Raw genomic sequence first — 26,879 nt, 5'->3', positions numbered from 1 at the left:
TAAAGATGGCTGACTCTTGGAACTTCATCTGACTACCTTGTGAATCTCTCCGCCCTCACCCTGCTACCTTCAGACCCGCCAGACCATAGGGCCTGTGGGAGCCGGGTTGAGCCCACAAAGGTCTCACCATTTCCACACCAACTCTAGGATTAATTAATTTATATTAAGACAACAGCTAGGTCCCTGGGAAATGAAGAACATGCTTCAGGGCATGAAACAGGGCAGAAAAGCCTCAGAGTCACTGGTTCTAAAGAGGGTCACTGTTTTCTATAGTGGCTAACCATTGCCTTTCACTTTGTCAGAGAAACCTTAATTACAGTCAAATACTAATTAGCCTGTAGAGCGATTACCCGCAATTGGAGTTCAAGATTCCTTGTGATTTCAACAAGAGGTTTTGGTCACTTTATATTTTGGAGAATTTTCCTCTGCAGATAGTGCCACCAGTGACCTTTGATTCTCCACTCACTCTGCAATGACATGTGGTATTTATTGCCATTTCAAAGGTAAGAAAATAGTCACAGATTTAAGGAATTGGCCCAACTGCAGCAATCCAATAGACAGCCAGTAAGAGCCCAAGTATATATTAAATATTAATATGTTAATTATACATATTACTACATATTATTACATATCAGTAGTATGACATATTACACATATTTTATACTATGACATCAATATTATATATTACTAGATAACATAATATCTATATTAAAATGAGGACGTTACCTTTTTCAAGAATAGATTGCTCTAACATGAATGTAAAGTTAGCTTTGAAAATCAAGAAATGAAAAGTGGGGGGCCCGGAGAGATAGCACAGCGTCGTTTGCCTTGCAAGCAGCCGATCCAGGACCAAAGGTGGTTGGTTCGAATCCCGGTGTCCCATATGGTCCCCCGTGCCTGCCAGGAGCTATTTCTGAGCAGAGAGCCAGGAGGAACCCCTGAGCACCGCCGACCGGGTGTGACCCAAAAACAAAAACAAAAAAATGAAATGAAAACTGGGATTCTATGTAGGGCTTAAGGGATATTTTTTTTGATTTACTATAAAATGGAGTCAGTTATTTAATATTCATACACACATTTGTAGGATGAAAAGCTATGTATTAATATTTTGGGGCCTGATTTATCTAGTCCTAATTTCCTCTTCAGTGCTTAGAAATGGTAAAATGTGCTTTGAGCAATTTTAATATCAAAACCTCCCCATTTATGTATGATTATAAAACACCATTTTCCAGTATCTACCTCAACCTGCTTTACTCTAAAAACCCATTCTTTGACCTAAATCTTCTGGTTCCTATGGGTCAAAAGTGATAATTGGCTTGAGGAACAAGTCTGAGTCATTTGAAGTAACGGTAGACCATAGGATTAGGATTTACCTGTGTAGACAAGATCTTTCACTCAGGTATTAAAAAATCATCTCTGGCTGCACTGCAAATGCCCATATTTCCTAGGTGAACGAAGCAGTGAGAATACACTACAAACAAGGAATAAAGCTTGCAAAAATATGAAGAATGCAGAACATCTAGGGAAACGAATTCAGGAATAGCAAGTCTGTTTATGGCTAAAGCAGCTAAAACCCCTTAACAGACTGAAGACACTTGGAGTTGAAATAACAACCCCCTGGAACTAGACAAAAGGAATGAGAAACCAAAGTGGACAGCTGTTTTGAGATGTTTTAGTGGCTCTGAAAAGAGCCTTTGGTTTGACTTAGCACACGGCGCCAAGGTTTACTTGGAGCTGGTGTACTTGGTGACAGCCTTGGTGCCCTCGGACACGGCGTGCTTGGCCAGCTCCCCGGGCAGCAGCAGGCGCACGGCCGTCTGGATCTCGCGGGACGTGATGGTGGAGCGCTTGTTGTAGTGCGCCAGGCGCGACGCCTCGCCCGCGATGCGCTCGAAGATGTCGTTGACGAACGAGTTCATGATGCCCATGGCCTTGGACGAGATGCCCGTGTCGGGGTGCACCTGCTTCAGCACCTTGTACACGTACACCGAGTAGCTCTCCTTGCGGCTGCGCTTGCGCTTCTTGCCGTCCTTCTTCTGCGCCTTGGTCACCGCCTTCTTCGAGCCCTTCTTCGGGGCGGGAGCGGACTTAGCTGGCTCGGGCATGTTGATAGTCAGCGGTGAAGACACTGAGATACTGCGATGCCGCCTCGCCGCAGTAAATACCAGAAGGCATGCAGATGAGGGACGGAGCTGCCCACTCCTGATTGGTCAGTTCTTTTAGTGACGTCACAAAACATTTTGCACCAATCGGGACGCGCCTTCTGCGGGTTCGCGTTGCCATTGGTTGAAATGAAAGTTGCAGCTCGACCAATCGTACGGCTTTCTTTTCGCGCTCTGCGAGGCCTATAAAAACACAGTTGGCCTCTGCTTAAGCCAGCTGTTACTTGGATCACATTAGCACACGACTCATCATGTCTGGACGTGGCAAGCAGGGAGGCAAAGCCCGCGCCAAGGCTAAGACCCGCTCTTCCCGGGCTGGGCTGCAGTTCCCCGTGGGCCGCGTACACCGGCTGCTCCGCAAGGGCAACTACTCGGAGCGCGTCGGCGCCGGCGCCCCGGTGTACCTGGCGGCCGTCCTTGAGTATCTGACGGCCGAGATCCTGGAGCTGGCGGGCAACGCGGCGCGGGACAACAAGAAGACGCGCATCATCCCGCGCCACTTGCAGCTGGCCATCCGCAACGACGAGGAGCTTAACAAACTGCTGGGCAAGGTCACCATCGCCCAGGGCGGCGTGCTGCCCAACATCCAGGCTGTGCTGCTGCCCAAGAAGACCGAGAGCCACCACAAGGCCAAGGGCAAATAAGTCAGTTCACTCCCCTCTTACAAACCAAAGGCTCTTTTCAGAGCCATCCACATTTCCACGTAAAAGGCTGTTAATCACAGTAGCAAGAAGTGCCTCCAGAGATTGTTTTACTAGAGCCCTAGGAGTCATGTGAGGCATGGTGATAAAAAAAAAAAAAAAAGATTAAAGGGGCCCGGAGAGATAGCACAGCGGCGGCGTTTGCCTTGCAAGCAGCCAATCCAGGACCAAAGGTGGTTGGTTCGAATCCCGGTGTCCCATATGGTCCCCTGTGCCTGCCAGGAGTGTCCCATATGGTCCCCTGTGCCTGCCAGGAGCTATTTCTGAGCAGACAGCCAGGAGTAACCCCTGAGCACCGTCGGGTGTGGCCCAAAAACAAAAAAACAACAAAAAAAACAGATTAAGTTTATTTTAAGATTTTGCGGTTATACTTCCAAGTCTTGTTGCTTCCGTTTATAGGTCCGGGTAATGGGCCAGTGAAAGGCTTGTTTCGAAAGGTACAATTGAGCAAATGAATTCACGGTTGGATTTTGTATGACCATGATTTATTTGCAGAGATATTCATGAGTGGATGGTATTTGTATACCTATGGTCCTATGACATTTTTGAGTTGAAAAAAGCTTACGGGCCCGGAGAGATAGCACAGCGGCGTTTGCCTCGCAAGTAACCGATCCAGGTCCTAAGGTTGCTTTGAATCCCGGTGTCCCATATGGTCCCCCGTGCCTGCTAGGAGCTTTTTCTGAGCAGACAGCCAGGAGTAACCCCTGAGCACCCAAAAACCAAAACCAAAAATAAAGTGAAAAAAAGAAAAAGGCTTACATAGGAGGTAGTTTAAGCAGCTGTGCTTTGGAGAAGCAAAGCAAAGGAAGAGTTAAATCCCTTGTTAGGAACCGGTTGGCTGATAAACCCGTAAGTAGCTGAATAAACCGTTTGCAGCTCAAAAGTGAGCGCGGGCTTTTCAAATTCTGAATGGAACAATAATCTGAGGGCCGCTAGGAACTAGCCAATAGTTGTGCGGGTTGCCTGTCATTTTCAGAACCAAGGCTGTACCGTTGTCACAATTCAGGAATCCAGACAGTTTAAAATAAAAGGTGAGTTGGTCACTGAGGCATCACTTTAAGGGGAGAAAAGTGCAGGTAGATGTTTTGCTTCTTTATGATATGAGTACAATAAAATAAACTTTGGATTTTATAAGAGCTGCAAGAAGTTACTTGGTTAGGCACCAATCAACTTCCTTCCTTTTTGCCCAATGAGCGTCTCTCGCGGGTCCTTTGAAAATCTTCCAACTAATCAGAATGCAGCTGAGTATATATAAAGGCTGTTTCTGGCGCGGCCCTAGGCAGTTCTTGCTTCCACTCAGGCACTAGTATGGCTCGTACCAAGCAGACCGCCCGCAAGTCGACCGGCGGGAAGGCTCCCCGCAAGCAGCTGGCCACCAAGGCGGCCCGCAAGAGCGCGCCGGCCACGGGCGGCGTGAAGAAGCCGCACCGCTACCGGCCCGGCACCGTGGCGCTGCGCGAGATCCGCCGCTACCAGAAGTCGACCGAGCTGCTGATCCGCAAGCTGCCCTTCCAGCGCCTGGTGCGCGAGATCGCGCAGGACTTCAAGACCGACCTGCGCTTCCAGAGCTCGGCCGTCATGGCGCTGCAGGAGGCGTGCGAGGCCTACCTCGTGGGGCTCTTCGAGGACACCAACCTGTGCGCCATCCACGCCAAGCGCGTCACCATCATGCCCAAGGACATCCAGCTGGCCCGCCGCATCCGCGGGGAGAGGGCATAAACTCAGTTGGTGGAAGAAGTTTTGTCTCCAAAGGCTCTTCTCAGAGCCACCCACTTGCTCAGAAAAGGCTGTAGTGCTGAATTGTTTTTACCCCCAGAGTTGAGGTTGCCTATTCTGCTTAAAAATCTTAACTTTATGCCTTTTTTTTTTTTTAACCTTTGCTTTCAGGTAACACAGCACAGGCCTTTTTAGGTCTGAGAATACCAGTTAAGCTTTTGAAGTTAGTGAGCCAAATTTTGTAATTCCTGTGGCTCAATTGTTCAAAGGAAGTACTCTGGTTTAGCTTCCAGTATTTATACATGAAATTTACATAAGCTTTTGCGTAACGTAGATGTATGTAAACGTATCCATAATTAAATTTGTGGATCATTGTAGAACTGAGCAGAACCATTTCTTTGGAATGAGATCAATCATCCCTGAGATGAGATTACTCTCAGGTGTTTTCTCTAATGCTATCCTTTGCAATGAATTTTCCTGTACTGTGAACAGCTTCTAGAACATTTAGTATGAAATTACATGTTACTTCTGTGCTGTTCCTGCACAACCTTCAGGCATGAATTTCTGGCTTCAGGATTTGCTAAACTGCAGTAACTCAAGATGGATAGTGTAGCAATTTAGGGAAGGCTGTAAAATTTGATTTGATAGAAATGGTTCTGTTTCCAGTTGTTACAATGCCATGTTTTCTGGAACTTTTTATAACAGTATTGTTTTCAGGACAGTTGGTGTAGCTTCACTGAAATTTGACATCAGAACTGACTATGAGTTGTTGGCTGATTAGAAGAACACTTCTAAATTTTATTTTCTTCTTATTATTATTATTTTTGCCTTTGGGGCCACATCTGTTTACTTGGGGACTGACCATATGGGGTCAGCTGTATGCAAGGCAAAAGCTCTCTGTTGTACTATATCACCCTGACCCTTCTCTCTCTCTCTCTCTCTCTCTCTCTCTCTCTCTCTCTCTCTCTCTCTCTCTCTCTCTCTCTCTCTCTCTCTCTCTCTCTCTCTCTCTCTCTCTCTCTCTCTCTCTCTCTCTCTCTCTCTCTCTCTCTCTCTCTCTCAGCTTTTGGGTCACACCCAGTGGTGCTCAGGGGTTAGAAATAGCTCCTGGCAGGCACGGGGGACCATATGGGACACCGGGACTCGAACCAACCACCTTTGGTCCTGGATTTGTTGCTTGCAAGGCAAATGCCACTGTGCTATCTCTCCAGGCCCTGACCCTTCTCTTAATCCTCTATTATGTACCCCCTATTTGGAATTCTATGAGAGGTTCCCTAACAATCCTCCCACACCAATATTTCTTAACATTGACACATTTTCACATTTATGTTGCTCTAGTCTAGGTTGGAAATTGACACAGTCATAACAGAAAGGCCTGATAGTCTGTTCTCATTAAATTTACATTAGATTTTGGAGGAGGCAAGTGAGTATAGAAACTATGTTAGTTGATAAGGAGAATGAATCGAGTACTGAGTGTGATGGGGAGCGGAAATTTAGGTAAGACCGACAGCTCAAAGAATTTAGTATTTCAGCAATGGTGAAAAGTGGGCAGTAATCGTAGAATCGTAGAAGAGGTAGAAGGCTGAGTGTGTGAGTATACAAGTCTAGAATGGCAGGGTCTGAAGGCAAGAGGAAGGCCTGAGGAGTAAAGGCATCCAACTCATGTGGCAGTTTATCAACACAAAAAAGAGAATTGACTTTTGCTGTTTGTAAGATATGCCGAGCATAACCTCTCTGATGGGTGTTGAACACAATTATGGCTTTGTTCTTGGTCAGTTTTGTTTTTTTGTTTTTTGTTTTTTTTTTTTTTTGTTTTTTGAGTCACACCCAGCAATGTTCAGGGGTTATTCCTGGCCCTACGCTCAGAAATCACCCCTGGCAGGCTTGGGGGACCATATGGGATGCCGGGATTTGAACCAGTGACCTTCCATTTGTAAGGCAAAGGCCTTACCGCTGTACTATCTCTCTGGCCCCCTTGGTCAGTTTTGTACTTTTTTTTTTTTTTTTTATTTTTGGCCACACCTGTTTGATGCTCAGGGGTTACTCCTGGCTATGCACTCAGAAATCGCCCCTGGCTTGGGGGGACCATATGGGACGCCGGGGGAACCAACCGAGGTCCGTCCTACGCTAGCGCTTGCAAGGCAGACACCTTACCTCTAGCGCCACTTTCCCGGCCCCTGTTTTGTACTTTTTAAAGTTTCTTCTCAAGTGAATTTCAGCAGAAAAAAACTCACTTTGCTTTAGAAGTTTTTTCTTTTTTCTTTTGTGCTCGTTAGCCCTTGAAAATAGAAAGTGCAAAGGCTGGAGGGATAGTACAGCTGGGCATTTGCTTTGTGTGCAACTTACATGGGTTTGATCCCATATGGTCGTCAAAGCCTGCCAGAAGTGATTTCTGAGTGTAGTAGTTCCTGAGCCCCACTGAGTGTGGCCCCTAAACCAATAGATAGGATAAATATATGAAAATAATATAACATAAACACATTATAATATATATTTATAAGTTATAAATCATATAAATATATTCACAAAAACAAATAATATGTGAGTTATATATAAAATAATAAATTGCGGGGCCGGAGAGATAGCACAGCGGCATTTGCCTTGCAAGCAGCCAATCCAGGACCAAAGGTGGTTGGTTCGAATCCCGGTGTCCCATATGATCCCCTGTGCCTGCCAGGAGTAACCCTTGAGCAACACCGGGTGTGGCCCAAAAACAAAAACAAAAAAAATTGCATAAGTATGATTTACAATATATAAATATTATATTATATACAAATACATATTTTATATGTAATTATAAATAAACAAGAAAAAGATCATAGAAAGTGATCTTAAGCATAGTGACAAGAGAGAAAATTTAGAAAAGCTAGTTTGAGAAAACTAGTTTGGGCTTAAACTTCATATGACACTTAAATTATTACCTTTGTTGCCAGACATAAATTAGATATGTTTGAATGGATCCTTCAGAGGTGCTTACTTGGGCTGATGAGAAATCTAAGTGCAGTAAAGTGCAAGGTTTGCCTGCAGGGAGGCCTGGGTTTAATTCCTGAGGCAGCCTGGTCCTCAGAAGCTTGTGTTTGAATGTATTTGAGGGCTGGAAAGGGGGTCCTGTGTCAGGGACAGCAGTGGATTCCCCAGCTTTGCTTCACTGGCGCCTTTAGTCAGTTTGTCTATCTGAACCCAAACTTTCTGGCCCCCTGCAAGCTCTGTTCTGTCATGAATGCCCACATATTTTTTTTAGGGTTTTTAAGTATTTTAATTAAGATTTTTTTTTAATTGAAAGAAAATGCATCACATAGTTTGCATAACTGACCATAATACATTTGCTTAAAGATAAGGGAAAGCTAAGTTATTGAAAAACATAGAAAGAAAACTACAAAATAAAATGGAAGAGAAGAAAAAAGGAAAAAGTTCAGTAACAAGTATATTTGTAAAAATTACTCTATTTCCATTAAAGTCATTAATATAATAGCAGAAGGTTTAGTAAAGTCTTTTTTTTTAAGAAAAGATAAGAGATACAAGATACAATAAAAATGATGTGTGTGTGTGTGTGTGTGTGTGATAGTTGTTCTTGTTTGCATAGGCACAGCAAAATATGGGAAAAATAGAAAGGACAAACCTTTGGCCTGAAAACAATGACACCATACCCATGAAGTATCCTGGCATAAGACCAACTATAGGCTCCAAGCATGCTAAGTTGTATAACGCCAAAGGCTTTCTCTGTGGTCCCAGTAAAAGCTCTTCACAATCACAGCTGTTGCTGTCAGGTTTCTGTACAGATCCTATGTTGAAGTCAGGGTGATGCGGAGGATCTTCTGGTTTCATCTCACCATTAAGTGGCAATGCAGAGACCTTGCCCTGAAAGCCGGTTGTTGCTGTTATCAAGTCATCAGTGTATCAGATGAACCCACTTTGGAGTAAGTCAATGCCAGGGCAGCAGTAGGGCATAGAAAATTGTGCTGTTTCTATAGATAGGATCCAAGGTTTAGGGGTGAATGGTCAATGTCCGGTCTTCTGAAGCCTAAGCCAAGTCACTACGACAAGTGTTCAGGGTTTAAGGCACACTGCAATATAAAATTTATATGTTTCTAAATTTTTTTATGTGTTCCTATGTCTATTAGATTAGAATTTGTTTGCACACGTAAGATTTACCCATTTTAATGTGCCTGTGCAAAAAAAAAAAAAAAAGGAACAACTACATAATACTCCTGGTGCAAAAGGGGGTAAAAATAACAAGCTAAACAATTTCGATAACTTGGTTCTAACATGAACTCAGAACACTAGAGAAATTTAGAATTCTGTACTCAATAGATCAAAAAAGAATTTTTGGGGAAAATTGCTGCTACATAAGAAGATAATAAGACATACCTATTAAGGAAATACATCTAAAGAAATATTCAAAGGAGATAAACATGTCCCCTTTACGTCTTTTGAAATAGTCTGGGAGGGGGGCGATAAAATCCGGAACACAGCTTCAACCTGTGATCTGGTTTTGATGGAGTCTAAAATTGGCTCCTAGAAGTTACATATCAGGAAATGTCCTCAAGTTGAGGAATTGTCCACATATTTAAAAGTATTGACTGGGGGGGGGGCCGGGCGGTGGCGCTGGAGGTAAGGTGCCTGCCTTGCCTGCGCTAGCCTAGGACGGACCTCGGTTCGACCCCCCGGCGTCCCATATGGTCCCCCAAGAAGCCAGGAGCAACTTCTGAGCGCATAGCCAGGAGTAACCCCTGAGCGTCACAGGGTGTGGCCCAAAAACCAAAAAAAAAAAAAAAAAGTATTGACTGGGGCCGGGAAGGTGGCGCTAGAGTGTCTGCCTTGCAAGCGCTAGCGTAGGATGGACCGCGGTTGGATCCCCCGGCGTCCCATATGGTCCCCCCAAGCCAGGGGCGATTTCTGAGCGCATAGCCAGGAGTAACCCCTGAGCGTCAACAGGTGTGGCCCAAAAATCAAAAAAACAAAACAAAACAAAACAAAAAACAAAAAACAAAAATAAAAGTATTGACTTTGAGCCAGAGAGACTGAACCTATATTAAAGTTCTTGCTATTTGAAAGTCAGTAATGAGAGGCCAGAGAAAAACCTCAAATGCTGAGAAAATGGTGGGATTCTCTTTCAAGCCATCCTTTTTTTTTAGGGGATGTGATGTCAGTGGGAATCCTGGGAGACTTATGTGGAATGGGGAGGAGAGAGGTGACAGCAGTAAGAGGAAAATTTTGACCTTTTCTCCTGCTTCTGCCACCTAGAAATGGCTGTGTGGAAGACTCAGGACCTTGCATTTTGTTGGAAAGGAAAGTCAGTCCTAGACCTTATCCAGACCTCTCAGGCCTGTTGCCTTTCTGTCAGGAAAGAATTTTAGTATACAAGCAGTGGTGTAAAGATGTTTTGTTTAGAAATTCTGAGGAAGAAGGAGATAGGGTGAGAGCAAAAGAGATAGATAAATAAATGTATATTTATTTATATAGAATCTATGTATGCATACATACCATATATACTTGAGTATAAGCCAACCCCTAATTTTACCCTAAAAACTGGGAAAAATCAGTGACTTGAGTATAGGCCCAGGTGGAAAATGTAGCAGCTACTGGTAAATTTCAAGAATAAAAATATATATCCCAAATAATTGCAATAATTGAGGAATCAATCAATAAATAAAGGCACAATCACAATTACAATACATGATTGTTTGATATATACAGTACTATATACCACTAACATACCACATTAACCCATAATATTCAATGGCAACTTTAATAAAGTGAATAACCATTTAAGACAGTAATGCATTGTAAATAATTGGTTAAAAATCCTGAATCCTTATATTCCCAAACCCCTGATTATAAGGATTCAGGATTTATAAACATTTATTTACATGACTTTATTGCCTTCAATGGGTTTTTTACTTAATTAAATGTGCCATTAAATATTGTGGGTTAAATAGTTCAGTGGCATACAGTTCAGTCGTGTCGCCTACCTCTTCAGCTCAGCCAGGACTTGTGGATTGAACTGAAGCACCAACCTCTCCAGCAGACGGCAGAAGACGATTGTAGACTACGTACCTTGGATTTGATGCATGCGATTAACTCGAGTATGACCCGAGTATAAACCGAGTATAAGCCGAGTTCGGTTTTTCCAAAACAAATTTTGTGCCCAAAAACTTGGCTTATACTTGAGTATATAGGTAAGTATATATACACATATGTGTGTGTGTATATATATATATATATATATATATATATATATACATATATGTGTGTGTGTGTGTGTGTGTGTATGATTGTGTGTGTGGTGAGAGAGAGAGAGAGAGAGAGAGAGAGAGAGAGAGAGAAGGAGAGAAATGCATTTAAGACAGGATTCTTCAAGGGCAGGAAGAGCACAGTACATATCCCTGAGTAAAAGTTAAGACATGAAAATCATGCCTTTTTTAAATGTAATTTTATTTATTCCTTCTATCATATATATATTTCTTTTGTCTTTTTTTTTATCTTTTTCTCTTTCTCCAAACTCACCTGTTTTGGTTCTGCTTGGTACAAAAACCTACAAGAAAAGTCTTGCCTGGGATAAAAGCTTAGGTGAAAACCAGGGCACAGTGATTGTGCATACTATCATTCTCATCTCCAAATCTACCAGCAATATAATAAATATGTCACCACACCCTTTTGCATAGGCACTCTAAATAAATAAAGGGAAATGTTATACACAGAAACAAGCTCTTATCTACTAGAGATAAGAACCCATACTTTTTATAATACAGTGTTGCCTCCCACCCGCGGAACGTGTGTCATGTGGACCCAATGTAGACTCCATGTGATGGGACAGCGACTATCCAACCCAGAACCCCAGATCCCGGACCTGGAACCGACACAGGTCACAGCAACAGCACTAGGAACCAAACTGCTCCCAGGAAAACCCTGAATGTCGTCCCAGCACCAACTTGCACCAGTTTTAACATGATATCCTGATATGAGGAAACAGCAACAACTTGAACTAAGAGAGGGCTGCCCTGTCTCATTACCTAAAGGTTATGATAAAATAGGGAGACATGTCATCCTTTGCCCTAAGCAAAAACCAAAATCACTATCTATAGAAGAATGACTTTGACAAACATGGACTGGACAAAACCTGGAAAAGAAAAACTGGACCAATGAGGAAGTTCCTAGACTAGGCCTAGGATTCATACAAAAACCATGATCTCTGATCCCAGAGGTCTTACTTTGACAACTGCGACTGAGCAGAACTTCTGGAACCATGCTGAAAGACTATAGCCTAGGCTTTGTCCTAGGGTCTGAGCAAAAACCACATACACTAATTACAGAAGACTGATTACAACAACAGTGATGAAACAGAAATCCAAGAACTGTAAAGAAAAATTCTCTCCTAGTCTTCGCCCTATGACCTACGCAAATAACAAGATCTCCAGCTACAGAGACGGGATGTCATCATCCACATTTGAGCAGAAGTTTTCTGGCACCATAAGAAGACCTTGGGATGGGACCAAAGAGATAGCATGGTGGTAAGGCATTTGCCTTGCATGTAGGAGGACAGTGATTTGAATTTCTTCATCCCACATGGTCCCCCGAGCTTGCCAGGAGTAATTTCTGAGCATAGAGCCAGGAGTAACCCCTGAGCGCTGCCTGGTGTGACCCAAAACCAATCCCCCCAAAAAAGACGTTGGGGTGTGTAAATGAGTCAGTATGGAGCCTGTAGTTGTTCCCATGGCAGTATGCTTTAAGGATGGAGAAACCCTCTGTTTCTTAGGCCAAGGAAATTCCTGTTCTAATTTCCCCAATATTTACCTTGCCTAAGCAAAAAAAAAAAACAAAAAAACAAAAAAACGCCCCCCCCCCTTTTTTTGTTTTGCTTTTGTTTTGGGTTATGCTCAGCTGTGCCCAGGGGTTACTCCTGACTCTACGCTCAGAAATAGCTCCTTCTGCATGCAAGGCAAACGACCTACTCCATGCCATCTCTCCGGCCCAACACAAACCTTTTTTAAAAAGTTGCTGGTCTGGTTTGTTTGTTTGTTTTTGTTTCTTCATAGCTGATGGTTTTGGTTTTTAGTTTACTCATTATTATTATTATTTTTTTTTTTTTTTTTTTTTTTTTTTGATTTTTGGGCCACACCCGGTAATGCTCAGGGATTACTCCTGGCTATGTGCTCAGAAGTTGCTCCTGGCTTGGGGGACCATATGGGACACCGGGGGATCGAACCGCGGTCCGTCCAAGGCTAGCGCAGGCAAGGCAGGCACCTTACCTTTAGCGCCACCGCCCGGCCCCCTATTATTATTATTTTAATAACAGTATTTTGTATTTTTAATATGTACTTTTTTTTTTTTTGGTTTTTGGGTCACACCCGGCAGTGCTCAGGGGTTATTCCTGGTTCCAGGCTCAGAAATTGCTCCTGGCAGGCACAGGGGACCATATGGGACGCCGGGATTCGAACCGATGACCTCCGGCATGAAAGGCAAATGCCTTACCTCCATGCTATCTCTTCGGCCCCATGTACTTTTTTGTTTTTAATATATTTTTTATTTAAGTAACATGATCATAGTTGGGTTACAGTCATAACCAGAACACCCCCCCTTCACCAGTGTAACATTACCCCCTCCCCACTTCCAATCCCCTGCCTGTATTCGAGACAGGCATTCTACTACAGTTATTTGTTTTTAAGTTCAGTAAGTTGTATTTTTTTTTCCTTAAAGGATAAGAGTAAAAAAATATAGTAAAGGTGTGATAGTGCCAATCACCGTTGTTTGCATAGGTCCAGAAAAATGAGGAAAATGGAAAAAAAAATCCTTGACCTGATTACATAAAGGTCTCACCCCAGAAGTTTATTGGCATAAGACTGACTCTGGGTTCCAGGCATACCCGTTCGTCCAACTCGAGTCATTCTCCGTGGTCCCGGGGAAACTGTTTCACACTTTAGCTATTGTTGGTATCAGATTCTTATATTTAAAGGCTCTGAATTCTGTGCATTTCTTTCATCGATGTCAGGCTGATGTGGAGAATCCTCTAGTTTCCGCATACCATTCAATGCGGAGCGATCTGCCCTGCATGCAGACTGTTGCTGAGTTGTCTGGGTGTTGGGAGCACTCTTTGGAGTAAGTCAATGCCAAAGCAGTGGTAGGTCTTCTCTGGTAGAGGCTTGGATCCTGGTAATGTTATAGACAATTGTGGTTGTTTCCATAGATGGTATCCATTGTTCAGGTGTGTGTGGGCGATGCCCATTCTTCTGAGGCCTGAGCCAAATCATTATGCCAATGTTCAGGGTAAAAGGCCTAACTGCATTACCAAATTTGTGTTCCCATCTGTATTAGATAAGAACTTGTTTGCATATGTATTATTTTCCCATTTTAATGTGCCTATGCAAAAGAGAAGCAATGCCACAAGATATTGTTGGTGCATCTGGAGGCCGATGAATAAAGTCCAACATTACCTGTAACTTGGTACATACATGAAATTTATACAGAGATACTCTTCTACCAGTATTGCTTATAGAACAGAACTCAAAGGGGGAAAATCAAACAACAAATCCAGTAGGCAAAATTGTCACTATATGAGGATATTCGAAAAGAGTTATAGATGTTAAGGGAATACATCTGAGATATACAAAGGAGATACATGTGACCCTTTTATGTTTTAAAAATAGTCAAGAGGGAGGGGCGTGTTTCTGAGACACCACTTTGGTCTGTGATTTGGACAAGCGAAGAGAGCATGGAGCCATGTCCTCCCCTTGTTGCCTCCTGAAGCTTCTAACTCCCCGAAAGGCGTTTCCTTCCTCATTGCTGGAAGTTGAAAGTTCAGCAATCGCTTCCCAGCACCTTGCAGGAACAAGGAAGCCTGGGGTCTCTTTTATATTGCACCTCACTGGAACCCACTTGCTGGGACCCTGAGCAGTTGTCCAGAAATAACCCTGGGGACGGGGAGAAAGGAGAGAGAAGGCTGTGGGGGGCACCCGAGGCTGCATCTTCACCTTATCTTGGCCAAAAAGCCTCCAGCATGGAACCTTGCTGTGAAGTGTTGGAGTCTGAAGCTTCAGACTCCACCCAAAAAATTACTGTGAAAGATATGTAATCCACCTTGGCCAAATCAAAAATCCTTAGTACAGAAAAATGGTTAAATGTGGGGTACAAGAGATGGGAGTGAGGGAGTAAAGGAATAAAATGAGTGCCTGGATAGCGTTCAGATAATGACAAGCAGATCAAAAACAATAATATCCATATATTTCTCATAATGTTCACAATGGTTTCACAATGGACAGGTTTAATAAGAAATATGCCCTGGTAAGTCCTAATACCAGAACCTATTGTGCTACTATTCCCACCTCGCTGGCTTGCCCAGTCATGTGGCCAGGCAAAGCCCTGGAGTACCGGAGGAAGGAGGTAGAGGGGTGCTGGGGTGACCCATGTCCCGCACCCCTTCTTAGGCCTGGTTACAGAGGCCTTTGGCATGGCGGAGGGCTGCCAAACGCCATGCTGGCAGGACCTCCCGGCTGGGCTCCCAGGAAGGAAAGAGCTAGTTTATTCATTTTTAATTCTTTTTGTACTTTTGTTGTTACTCCCCTATTGTTGTTTTTTCTTTCTTTTTTTTTTTTGACTTGTCTTGTTTTGTTTTGTTACCTTTTTCTTCATTTTTCCCTTTCTTAATCTAAATCAGGTGTCTTCAAACTATGGCCCGCGGGCCACATATTGTATTTATTCCCATTTTGTTTCTTCACTTCTAAATAAGATATATGCAGTGTAGCATAGAAATTTGTTCATAATTTTTGTTTTTTACTATAATCTGGCCCTCCAACAGTCTGAAGGACAGTGAACTGGCCCCCTGTTTAAAAAGTTTGAGGACCCCTGATCTAAATGGATATTCACAATACCTAGATTGACTTCTCTTGTTGGTTACCGTGACTTGACAGTGGCCATCTTTGCAAAAGCCTCTCTGCCATTTTCCAGTTTTGCACCTGCAAGCTGCCTACGTGCTGTTTTGCTACAAGGCCCCTGAGCCAGCAGGAAAAAAGCAGCCACAAAAGTAATAAATAACTTCTTAGCCCAGGGGAGAGGAACACAGCCTGGTACCACTCCCAGGAATGAAGCTATACTCCCCTGGCCCGCATTCTTGAGTTAACAAGGTATTCATTATTGTCACGTGCAACATTGTTTTTACAAAGTTATTTCTTAAGAACTTGCCCCACCATAAATCTGTTAAGAGCTTGGGAATGTGATCAAGCAGACCCTACCCAGGGTCACAGGGTATTTCCATGGAAACTGCTAATCTAGCATGACTTGCAAGTTGTCCTGCCCGCTGTCCCACTGCCCACTTTCCATATTTGGGGAATGATGTATTTTCTTTGTTCCACCCCACCTGTACTGTGTTTATACCTTATTTGGAATAATGGAGTGGCCTGCGCACCAAGAGAATGATTGACATTACCTTTTGCCTGCCCCTCTTTACCTTGTCTATATAAGAGGATGCAGGATCACATTAAAGTGCCTTTGAAGGGAATTTCTGTCTTGGGTCATTTGTTATTAACCTCTCTCAGATTTCTTACAGGTGTGGTGTGATCTGAGCCTCGCAAAATTAAGGTGCGGCTGTTCATGAGCCTCTCGTCCACTCTCCGCTGGTCGGGCCCCTTCGGCGGGCTTACAGGACACCCACATTCTCTCATATCTTTTCTTATATCTCCAAAAGAGCAACATTACTGGAATCACCTTGAGCAGCCTCATAATTGAAGGAGGAAAATGAACGTTATTAAGACCAAACAGTCGTATGTTCATTTGGTGGAAATAAAAAATAATCAGACTTGAATATCAAATCCAAAGTCAACGACAACAGAATCAATACCCAATCTACCTCAAGCTGTACAAGGGGGGATCAGTTGCAATAGCATTATGGGGCGTGAAAGAGGGAGAAGTGGGATGCACGCTGGGAACAGGAGTAGAGGGAGGACAACACTGGTGGTGGGAATGCCCCTCATTCATTATCACTATGTGCCTTAAATATTACTGTGAAAAATTTGTAATTTACTTTGACCACAATAAAAATTAAAAAACAAACAAATAAATATGGAAGTCCACATCTCAGGAGGGGAAATGCAGGTACCGTGTGTTTGGGTACCATGTACCCGAAAGACACATGCACCCCTCCTTTGTTTGAAGTTGCCTTTATAGGGTTTTCCAAGTCTGACCCACTTGGGACCTATGCAATACTTCTATTGCTTGGATGGTTGTCAGGGGGAAGGGTTGGTGTATAGTTGATAGCGGTATTTTTTGTTATTTTGTTTTAGATCACTTTATTTATTTATTCATGTATATATTTATTTATTATTTATGTATTTATTTATTTTTAGGCCACACTCGGCGATGCTCAGTAGTTACTCTTGGCTCTGTGCTCAAAAATCGTTCCTGACAAGCTCGGGGGATCATATGGGATGCTAGGAATAGAACCAGGTAATATTAGCATTTTGACCTGGGATGGGGTGACATCTGTTCATGTTGTATTTAGCCCTTCCTTCTTGTATATGGCCATTTCTTTTTCCTGGGAAGATGATGCCACAGCTGCCACAGTGGTATGGTGCTTATGGTATTGCTAAGGTATAAGTTTGTAGGACCTATATAAATCAACCCAGCTGAACTTGCTGCAGACCACCCACTGCATGGTAAGTGGAACTCAGGCAGCTCCATTGGCATGTGAACTGCTCAAGATCCTTTTCGTGGCTCATCTTAAATGAAGGTCTCCTGCTCTGTGTCATCACTCTGATTGCTGCTGCTGTTGGAGTCACTTGAGTTCTTGAACTGTAAGTTATCTTCAAAGAAGGCAGGCACACTACTGTTGCTGATGTGTTCTAGGTAGTCAATTCCTACCACTTCAGCTCATCATAGACTTTTGCTCAGAACTAGTTTCAGCTATTGAGAGAACCAGAGATCTCGGACAATTCCTGATCTGTGATGCTGTGAGCCATTTTTCCAGACTCCCCAAGACTGTGTGTGGACTGCACGGTTGGGATCCGGAATTTATCTACTCTCCTCAGACTATCTCAAAGGACTGAGGGGATATGTATAACCTCTTTGTACACTTTTTAAGTGTATTTCTTTAACATGTATATGCTCTATGGTATATTATGCTTTCCATTTTTATTTAGATATGCTAGTAGAGATTCGTAGAAAAAAGTAGGGATAGCACTAATAAAGTCTTTGTGCTATTGATAGAAACAGGCTAGGAATTGTTGGTTTATTATCTTCCCCATAGGCCGCAGTAGTATCCTATGACACTATTTCTTTTGCTTAGGCTCATTAAAATTGGAAAATATTAGAAACTAAGAGGAGTTATCCATTAGGGACTCAGTGATTTCTTTTCTTTCTTTTTTCTTTCTTTCTTTTTTTGGTTTTTGGGTCACACCCGGCAGTGCTCAGGGGTTACTCCTGGCTCCACTCAGAAATCGCTCCTGGCAGGCTTGGGGGACCATATGGGATGCCGGGATTCGAACCACCATCCTTCTGCATGCAAAGCAAACACCTTAACTCCATGCTAACTCTTTGGCCCGAACTCAGCGATTTCTTACTACAGGGGACCTTCCACTCTGAATATTTGCCTTGGTGACTTGACTTGGACATTAACCATTACCCCTGAACCTTGGGACCAGCATGGTTCTCTGCACATACACAAGGAATCAACCATCTACCAGTACAGACCCTGAATCTACACCAACTGGCCACAGTCTGGTGTCTCCTCTCAATATCTAGAAAAGTTCTGGTAATAGGAGTCTCTCCCAACCCTGTAGAGGGATGGGACACACCCCCTTCTAACAGGACACTTCTACAGACGATGAGAGGCTCAAGCCTACCTTACAGCTCAAACTGTGTTTGAGGAGAAACTTTCTTGGGACCTTGAAGAAAGACTATGGGGTTAGACAAATTATTGTGCCTGAAACATGCAGATAACACTAAGGCAGTGTTAAGTCCAAGAGAATGATGCGCCGTTCAAAGACACCAAGACCACTGTCTCATGCAAAAGCAGGGGGTTTATTTTCTTTTACAAGCATATGCAGGGGCTGTCTAGAATCCAGCATAAGCCAGAAACTGCCAGCCCTGAGCCATGAGCTTACAAGCTGTATATAGTATTTCAAACAATAGAAAGGTACAGTAGATTGATTTGCTTTAGGAAGTACATGACATCTGGCATTTGCTCAATCACATTTTTGCAAGGCGCAGGTGCAAGCTTACAGGGTTAACATGACCAGGTTAAAACCATGTAGGAACAGAAAGAAAGTTAAACTATAACTGGGTTTACAAGTTCCCACAGTTGTGAAGGGGGGTAGGTGATCAGGGCAGTCAGCAAACTCAGGGGAAACTTAAGTTCCCACAATTGTGAAGGGGGTAGGTGATCAGGGCAGTCAGCAAACTCAGGGGAAACTTTTCCTTTACAGCAGGAGGCTTTGTAGGTAAATATACCCTGTTTGACCTTCTGCAAGAAAGGCAAATGCCTTATCCCCAATGCTATTTTATCTCTGGCCCCCAATATTACCAATTTTTATCTTTAGAGTCATTTGCTATTATCTTAGAATCATGGGATGTAAATCATTTTGTTTTTCTATAAAGACAATTAGGGGGCGATGTTGGCTTATTGGTTCTACCCTAATCAATATTCATATTCTGCCCTAGGGTGTGATCTGGTGATGGGATATTGGATTATTCCCTACTTGGTAGTCCTCAGCCACCTAGGGTGGGGCCTTATTCTTGTCAATAAAAGCAGAGATATGAGGAAGGCAGAGGCTCATTATTTGGTCTTCTGCCACTGAGCTGCATTCCTTTTTAGGAGCAGAAAGCTTGGGTGGCTGAATTCCTTGCTTGAGTTCTGGATTTCCTGAACCTGTTATTGTGCCTCTTCACTGTGTGGATTATTTTCTGCTTCAATGTTTGCTTCCAGGCCTGCTTCTCATCAGACCCTTATTTTGGAGCCCTAGGCTTCAATAACACCTAGCACACAGCATCTGTGTGCACGGTGAGCACCTTTGCATCTGTACAAATTCTCAGTGCCTTCACACAAGTTTCTTCCATTTATTTTTTTTAATTGATTTTTCCCTCCATTTATTTAAGGCCAAAAGTGTATTACAGATGAGTAGGTATCTCTTCCAGATGTGGTTCCATAACTCAAGTATCTTTTGTTTTGTCCCAACCATCCTGAATACAGTTGCTTCCAAAGAAAACTTTGACTTAAATTACAGTGCTTGAGCTTTATTCACTATTGAAGCAATTCTTGCCATTATTTATAGTTTACTGGTACTCTGCATTATTGTCCTAATGTCTTAAGAATTTGTCAATGGTGGGGCTGGAGAGATAGCATGGAGTAAGGTGAGCGTAGAGCCAGGAGTAACCCCTGAGTGCTGCTGGATGTGACTCAAAACCAAAAAAAAAAAAAAAAAAAAAAAAAAAAAAAGGAATTTATCAATGTGGTAGGGACCATCACATAGTTGTCTCCAACACTGCATATTTCTTGTAATTTGTCTTTTTGTTCCACACCCCATAGTGCTCAGGGTAAATCTACCCCAGGATTCTGTGATCAGGGATCATTCATATACTCAGGTATATGCAAGATTAAGTGCCCTATTTTTTTAGCCCCTTAAATAGTTTTTTTTCCTTTGGGGTTGGCACACTCATCACACTCATTGGTGCTCAGGCCTACTCATGGCTCTGCTCTAGGAATTATTTCTGATGATGATTGGGCGAGGGCATATGAAATGCTAGGGATCTAACTAATAGAAGGCCAATGCCCTACTGTGAGGTACTCCTTCCCCCAATGCACTAAGCTTTCTATTGAAATTTCGATCTTATCTGGATGGTCAGACCCACCCACCTACACCTGGGAGGTGTCTGCGGTTTGGAATAAAGAATAAAAGGTGCTGGCTGGTGGGAAAGGGGGTGAGGTGAGGATGCATAGAGACCAGCTGAAAGGGAGAAAGAGAGTTCCTGAGAAAAAAAGAAGTTAGGCAGACACAGTGCAGAGTATGCACATGGCAGATAGGCCATAGAATAAACCAAGTTGTCTCCAATGAAACTTTAACTGACTACTTGTGAATTAATCTCTCAGCTGTTACACTGCAATCTTTAGACCTGCCAACCAAAGGGGCTACAGAGCCTTGCCAAAGAGGGCCTCACACCAACACATGGACTTTAGACTTTTTATTTTATATCAAAACAATGTCCTACCTATAGTGTTACTGCTCCAGTCCCTGGAATTGTTTATTTATTTACTTAATAAATGTAGCCTAATGTGGCCAGCAACTATTTATGGAAAGGTAGCATGACATCAATATAGAGTTTTTTCAAATGGCTTGCTGGTTCTTTCAAGAATAATGTAGGCAGCCTCCCCTTCCCTCCCATAATGCTTGACCATGGCTAGTCTGCCTGCCATGACTGATATGGAAAGCAGCCTTTGATAACACAGTCCAAGAATGTGTGATCAGTGAAGAGTACAAAACATGGAAGAAAAACACCCCTTTTCTCTATGACCTGGTAATGACCCATGCTCTGGAATGGCCTAGTCTAACTGTGCAGAAGCTTCCAAATGTGAACAAACCAGAAGGGAAAGATTTCAGCATTCATCAACTTGTCCTGGGGACACACACATCTGATGAGAGAAACCATCTTGTGATAGTGTGCAGCTGCGTAATGATCATGCCCAGTTTGAATCTTCACATGATGGCAGTGAGAAAGGAGAATTTGGAGGTTTTGGCTCAGTTAGAGGAAAAATTAAAATAAAAATAAAGATCAATCATGAAGGAGAAGTGAACAGGGCACGTCACATGCCTCAGAACCCTTGCATCATTGCAACAAAAGCTCTATCAAGTAATCTTGTTTTTGACTCTACAAAGCATCCTTCAAAACCAGACTCATCTGGTGAGTGCAACCCAGATTTGTGTCTCGGGGACATCAGAAGGAAGGATATAGGCTTTGTTAGACCCCAAATCTCAGTGGGTAATGACTTAGTGCCTCTGCTTAACATACCATCTGCCTGTGGGACATTAGTGCTGTCCAAAGTGTAAGGTATCCTTTCCCCCCACTTCCTGTTTCCCTAATCTCTTCTTTTTTTTTTTTTTTTTGGCCACCTCGCCGGCCCCAGATGACATATATTTTAATCTTTTTTTTTTTTTTTTGTGTGTTTTTTTTTGGGTCACACCCGGCAGTGCTCAGGGGTTATTCCTGGCTCTAGGCTCAGAAATTGCTCCTGGCAGGCACAGGGGACCATATGGGACGCCGGGATTCGAACCGATGACCTCCTGCATGAAAGGCAAACGCCTTACCTCCATGCTATCTCTCTGGCCCCCCCTAATCTCTTCTTTTGCGATGTTATCCCACCTGGAGAATCAGACCTGCCATCACCTGTGATGGGTATGTTATTTTGAATAAAGAATAAAAGAGTGCCTGGGGGAAGTCAGGGAGGAGCAGGGAAAGGCAGAGAGCCAGAAGAGAAGCAATGATAAACTATTCGGCATAGGAAGCTTAGTAGAGAAGCAGCAGAGAGATCTTGAGAAGAGATGACTTAGGCAGACATGGAGCAGAGGCTGCACATGGCAGAGACAGGGTCATAGAATAAAGTTAGCTGACTTGGAGGGAACTTTAATTCACTGCTTGTGAATTTAATTCACTTCTCCGCTGTGACCCTGCATCTTCAGGCCTGCTAAGGACCTAGAGGTGCCATGCTGTGCCAGGGGCAGCCTCACCCAACACGTGGAATTTATTTATGCTTTATATTTTATATTTTAATCAACAAGAAGGAAGAAAAATTGTGGATGCAATGACCATATTTACAGGCCACACAGCAGTAGTAGTTTCCTGTCTCCTGGCATCTGCTTCATGAGTCTCCATTTGGTTCAGTTGCTGATGATCAAAACCTTATGATCTGGGATCCTTGTTCAAACAATGCTTCCAAACCAAGCCACTCAGTTGATGCCCACTCTGCTGAGGTGAGCTGCCTTTCTTTCAACCTTTATAGTGATTCATTCTTGCTACAGGATCAGTTGGCAATACTTTTCTTGTGGAATCTGAGAAATCTGAAATTTAAATTGCATTCAATATTTTCCCTCCGCACCCCTCCATTTTTTTTTTTAAGAAATGAATATAGGGGCCAGAGAGATAGCACAGTGGTAAGGCATTTGCCTTGCATGCAGCCGACCAGGAATGGACCTGGTTCTATTCCTGGCATCCCAAGTTGTTCCTCAAGCTTCCCAGGTACAATTTCTGAGCTCAGTGTCAAGCATTGTTTGAGCATCGCTAGGTGTGTCCCAAAAACCAACCAATCAATCAATTAATAAACTGCTTAAAATGACTATATTTTCTCTTTATTTTCTTTTATTCTCTTTGGTTTTTGGGTCACACACCTGGCAGTGCTCTGAGCTCAGTGCTCAGAGCTCAGAATCGCTCCTGGCAGGCTCAGGGAGCCATATTGGATGCTGGGATTCGAACCACCCTCCTTCTGCATGCAAGGCAAATACCCTACCTCCATGCTATCTCTCCGACCCCGCAATACCTCTCAAAGTTAATACCATTGTATATTGAAAATAAAGAGGTGTTGGAGAGATAGCATGGAGGTAGGGCATTTGCCTTGCATGCAGAAGGAGGGTGGTTCGAATCCCAGCATCCCATATGGTTCCTTGAGCCTGATAGAAAAGATTAACCTTTCCTTTCTGCCACTACCTAGGGATCACATGACCCTTAAAGTTACTTGAATAGCAGACAGTTGCATGTCATGGAGGAGACATCAGCTTAAGTTGCATTCCTTTGAATCACATAAGGATGAAATATTACAGGTTCAGTGGTCACCTCACAATGAAACTCTTTTAGAATCTATGATTGAAGATTGAATGTCTCGGAGGTATTTCTGAGCAGTATTTCAGAAGCAACTCCTGAGCACCGCCGGGTGTGGCCCAAAAACAAAAAAATAAAACAAAAAAATAAAATAAAATAATCCTGGATAAAGTGGGCTTTTTTCTTAGCAGTTATTCCTTGATCTCTAGTTTGATATATCACCTTTATACTGAATAACTAGTTTCACCTGCAGGCCTACTACACACAAATGTAATTCAGCTAGGCCCATTAGAATTTTACCTATATAGAGGGCATCTACACAAACTTTCATTTATGTGACTAAATCTAGGCTTAATCTCCAGCTACCCACATCTATGCCAGGAAACAACACAGCCTACACAAGTACAGTAAAAGGATCGTTATGTTAATTAAGGCTCTTTTTATGGAAAAGTGAGTGGCTCTGAAAAGAGCCTTTGGGTTGAGTTAGCACACAGCAGCAAGATTTACTTGGAGCTGGTGTACTTGGTGACGGCCTTGGTGCCCTCGGACACGGCGTGCTTGGCCAGCTCGCCGGGCAGCAGCAGGCGCACGGCCGTCTGGATCTCGCGGGACGTGATGGTGGAGCGCTTGTTGTAGTGCGCCAGGCGCGACGCCTCGCCCGCGATGCGCTCGAAGATGTCGTTGACGAACGAGTTCATGATGCCCATGGCCTTGGACGAGATGCCCGTGTCGGGGTGCACCTGCTTCAGCACCTTGTACACGTACACCGAGTAGCTCTCCTTGCGGCTGCGCTTGCGCTTCTTGCCGTCCTTCTTCTGCGCCTTGGTCACCGCCTTCTTCGAGCCCTTCTTCGGGGCGGGAGCGGACTTCGCTGGCTCAGGCATGACGCACAATTGTTAGTCGAGTCTAACAAAATGCAGGAAGGGCGACCTAGCTCGGCGACTTTTGTAGAGTCTCTATGCAAATAGGGCTTGAACTGTGCAGTTTCTGATTGGCTCATTTGAACCAATCAAAAATGGCAATGCAAATAAGGTGATTTCAACTCTACATTTTGATTGGCTGTAAGCCGAATCCAACTGCAAACACTTCCCCCACCTCAGCAAGGGTTTCTTTTTTTCTCCCACCACCCCTAGGCTTTCTCTGTTTTTAGAAAATGCAAAGTATTATCTTTTCAGCAGCATTTATTCATAAATCTTGCCTTTCCCTAGAATTCTTTTTTTTCCCCTACAGATTCTATGATTTGCCAGGAATACAGCCTTACAGTTAGCCCGATCTGTAGTTACTTATAGGAATGGAATGCTGATATCAAAAATTTAAAGTTAAAATGCAAAATTTCAAAATTATTCTTTTGTTCTGTTTGGTCGACACCAGTAATAGTTTATTATCTTTTCCTGGAAGCACTGAACCACATTTCTGTAACTGTGTTTTTTGTAAGGTCCAAAATGTGTCTGGGAATGAAAACCGTAATTTTGAGAGCTGATTTCTTAAGTGAGTTCTTTCAGTCCTAAAACAAAAAATAATAAATCAATAAAAGAGGCCTATGATTGAGAAAGGGAGCCTCTAAAGTGAATCCATCAAGTTCAAATGAAAAAATAATTAAAAGATGATGAACTGGAGTGTTAGTTTTCAAATATTCTTAGAGCTTTACTACGTACTCAGTACAAAAGAAGTGGGTTTGGAAGAACCACTGGTTAAGTGTAAAAACAGATGGTGAATAAAGCGGTTAGAATCACAAGAGAAAAACCAGGATTATCAGGCGTTTTTGAATGCACGCTGTAGCCAATGAGAACGGCTAGCTGATTGGGCGCGGAATTTGAACGAGCTGACCAATCAGAGGGACTTGGCCTATATAAATGAAAGCAAAGACAGTGGCACTTTCACTGTTCAGCAGACCTCCCAGCAACAGCCATGGCTCGTACCAAGCAGACCGCTCGCAAGTCCACTGGCGGGAAGGCTCCCCGCAAGCAGCTGGCCACCAAGGCGGCCCGCAAGAGCGCGCCGGCCACGGGCGGCGTGAAGAAGCCGCACCGCTACCGGCCCGGCACCGTGGCGCTGCGCGAGATCCGCCGCTACCAGAAGTCGACCGAGCTGCTGATCCGCAAGCTGCCCTTCCAGCGCCTGGTGCGCGAGATCGCGCAGGACTTCAAGACCGACCTGCGCTTCCAGAGCTCGGCCGTCATGGCGCTGCAGGAGGCGTGCGAGGCCTACCTCGTGGGGCTCTTCGAGGACACCAACCTGTGCGCCATTCACGCCAAGCGCGTCACTATCATGCCCAAGGACATCCAGTTGGCCCGGCGCATCCGCGGGGAGCGCGCCTAGATTCCCTGCCTCGGCCCCCCAGAACCTCCCCACCAAAGGCTCTTTTCAGAGCCACCCACCGTTTCAATATAAAGTGCTGTAATAACTGGAAACCTTGTCTAATCTTACTGTTAACATGATACTGCTACTATCAATTTTAGTCTAATACTCCCATATTTTTGATTCCTGCTAATGCTGTGATAAGTAGGTTTCCGAGCTTTCCAGGTTAAAATCCTTTGCACTCCAGGATGGTTTAATCTTTGTGTTCCTTAAGTTAAAAGTGTATGAATGAAACAGGCACCGTTCCTTCATGGAATAGAGCCTGACTGCAGTTGATACCTGGGCATTTTGTAACTAGCATTTTATAACTAATGTAAACCGGTGTAAGTCTTGGGCTTATTTTATATTTTTTATTTGGTTTAGTAACAAACTCTACAGATGATTAGCCATACATAGCACAGAAGACACTATATCAAAAGGTGCGTTTGGTATCAGTGTGCATCCTAGCAGCACTACCACCTCAACAGTGTCATTCTGATCCCAGTAACTTCCTGCTATATTCAGTAGCCAAAGGTTTTGAGAGCAAATGGTAAAATCACTGAGTATTCCTTGAGGGAAAACTTGTGCTTCTTAGAATTTGCAATGAAGGGTTAAAGAGAAGGGCAAATTCTCAGGATACACCGAAACTGGCTGCAAGTTATCTTGCAATGAATCAAAACAAACCCTGGGGCAATGCAAGGTTTGTGGATTCAACTTTCACAGGACATTTTGCTGGATGGTTCTCTTTCTCTTGTTAGCTAGTTAATTTCTAGCCCTGGGACAAAAGTAAACATACCCAGGTTGTTCAAAACTTGATCCAGAAGTTCTCTGGATAGGGTGGAAATTTCATCCTGAAATCCAGATCAGTAAATGATGAGGAATAAGCATAGATTCTGAACACCTGCAAATTACTCAGGGACACAACTGACTCTTGCCAGAACCCTCTAGAACACAGCTTAATTTTATGTGACTGTTGAAAGTATCATCCAGCTACCAGTTATCAAAATATTTCTATATCTTAAAGAGAATTGAAATAGATACAAAGCAAAACATTATGAGGGGACACAGTGAAATAAAAATTCTGCACAACAACTTTCTAATTTTTGATCTGATATCTTGCAACTGAGGGAAAAAAAGAAAGTCAGTTTAGATCCTTAAAATTTTTTTTTTACTT

General features: G+C 43.3%; 5 protein-coding genes across 5 annotated transcripts in view; 3 read left to right on the top strand and 2 right to left on the bottom strand.

Annotated features, from left to right (window-relative positions):
• Positions 1-26,879, top strand: part of LOC125996117 (histone H2A type 1-B) — a 949,462-nt gene that overhangs the window by 712,354 nt on the left and 210,229 nt on the right. The gene's annotated exons all lie outside the window — the stretch shown is intronic.
• Positions 1-26,879, bottom strand: part of LOC125996127 (histone H2A type 1-C) — a 363,461-nt gene that overhangs the window by 204,102 nt on the left and 132,480 nt on the right. The window lies entirely within an intron of this gene.
• On the bottom strand, positions 1,725-2,105 carry LOC125996139 (histone H2B type 1-C/E/F/G/I). The gene has a single exon (XM_049765089.1). The coding sequence runs from the start codon at positions 2,103-2,105 to the stop codon at positions 1,725-1,727; it is 381 nt and encodes a 126-aa protein (XP_049621046.1).
• On the top strand, positions 2,414-2,806 carry LOC125996128 (histone H2A type 1-D). Its single transcript, XM_049765080.1, has one exon. The coding sequence runs from the start codon at positions 2,414-2,416 to the stop codon at positions 2,804-2,806; it is 393 nt and encodes a 130-aa protein (XP_049621037.1).
• On the top strand, positions 4,172-25,687 carry LOC125995859 (uncharacterized). The gene is made up of 6 exons (XM_049764825.1): positions 4,172-4,576; positions 10,560-10,665; positions 15,521-15,596; positions 23,856-24,096; positions 24,143-24,263; positions 25,260-25,687. The coding sequence occupies exons 1-6, from the start codon at positions 4,172-4,174 to the stop codon at positions 25,685-25,687; spliced, it is 1,377 nt and encodes a 458-aa protein (XP_049620782.1).

This window comes from Suncus etruscus, chromosome 18 (assembly GCF_024139225.1).
Source record: "Suncus etruscus isolate mSunEtr1 chromosome 18, mSunEtr1.pri.cur, whole genome shotgun sequence".
In the NCBI taxonomy this organism is placed as follows: domain Eukaryota; kingdom Metazoa; phylum Chordata; class Mammalia; order Eulipotyphla; family Soricidae; genus Suncus; species Suncus etruscus.
The sequence above is the reverse complement of the archived record's forward strand: the minus strand, read 5'-3'. Positions and strand labels throughout refer to the sequence as shown.

What these genes read in the sequence shown, in the direction of transcription:
- LOC125996139 (XM_049765089.1), bottom strand. Translation starts at nt 2,105, where the DNA reads ATGCCCGAGCCAGCTAAGTCCGCTCCCGCCCCGAAGAAGGGCTCGAAG.
- LOC125995859 (XM_049764825.1), top strand. Translation starts at nt 4,172, where the DNA reads ATGGCTCGTACCAAGCAGACCGCCCGCAAGTCGACCGGCGGGAAGGCT. An exon ending in GCCTTGGACGAGATGCCCGT is followed by an intron (nt 24,097 to 24,142) that starts GTCGGGGTGCAC and finishes TACACCGAGTAG; the next exon opens with CTCTCCTTGCGGCTGCGCTT. An exon ending in CTCAGGCATGACGCACAATT is followed by an intron (nt 24,264 to 25,259) that starts GTTAGTCGAGTC and finishes ACTGTTCAGCAG; the next exon opens with ACCTCCCAGCAACAGCCATG.
- LOC125996128 (XM_049765080.1), top strand. Translation starts at nt 2,414, where the DNA reads ATGTCTGGACGTGGCAAGCAGGGAGGCAAAGCCCGCGCCAAGGCTAAG.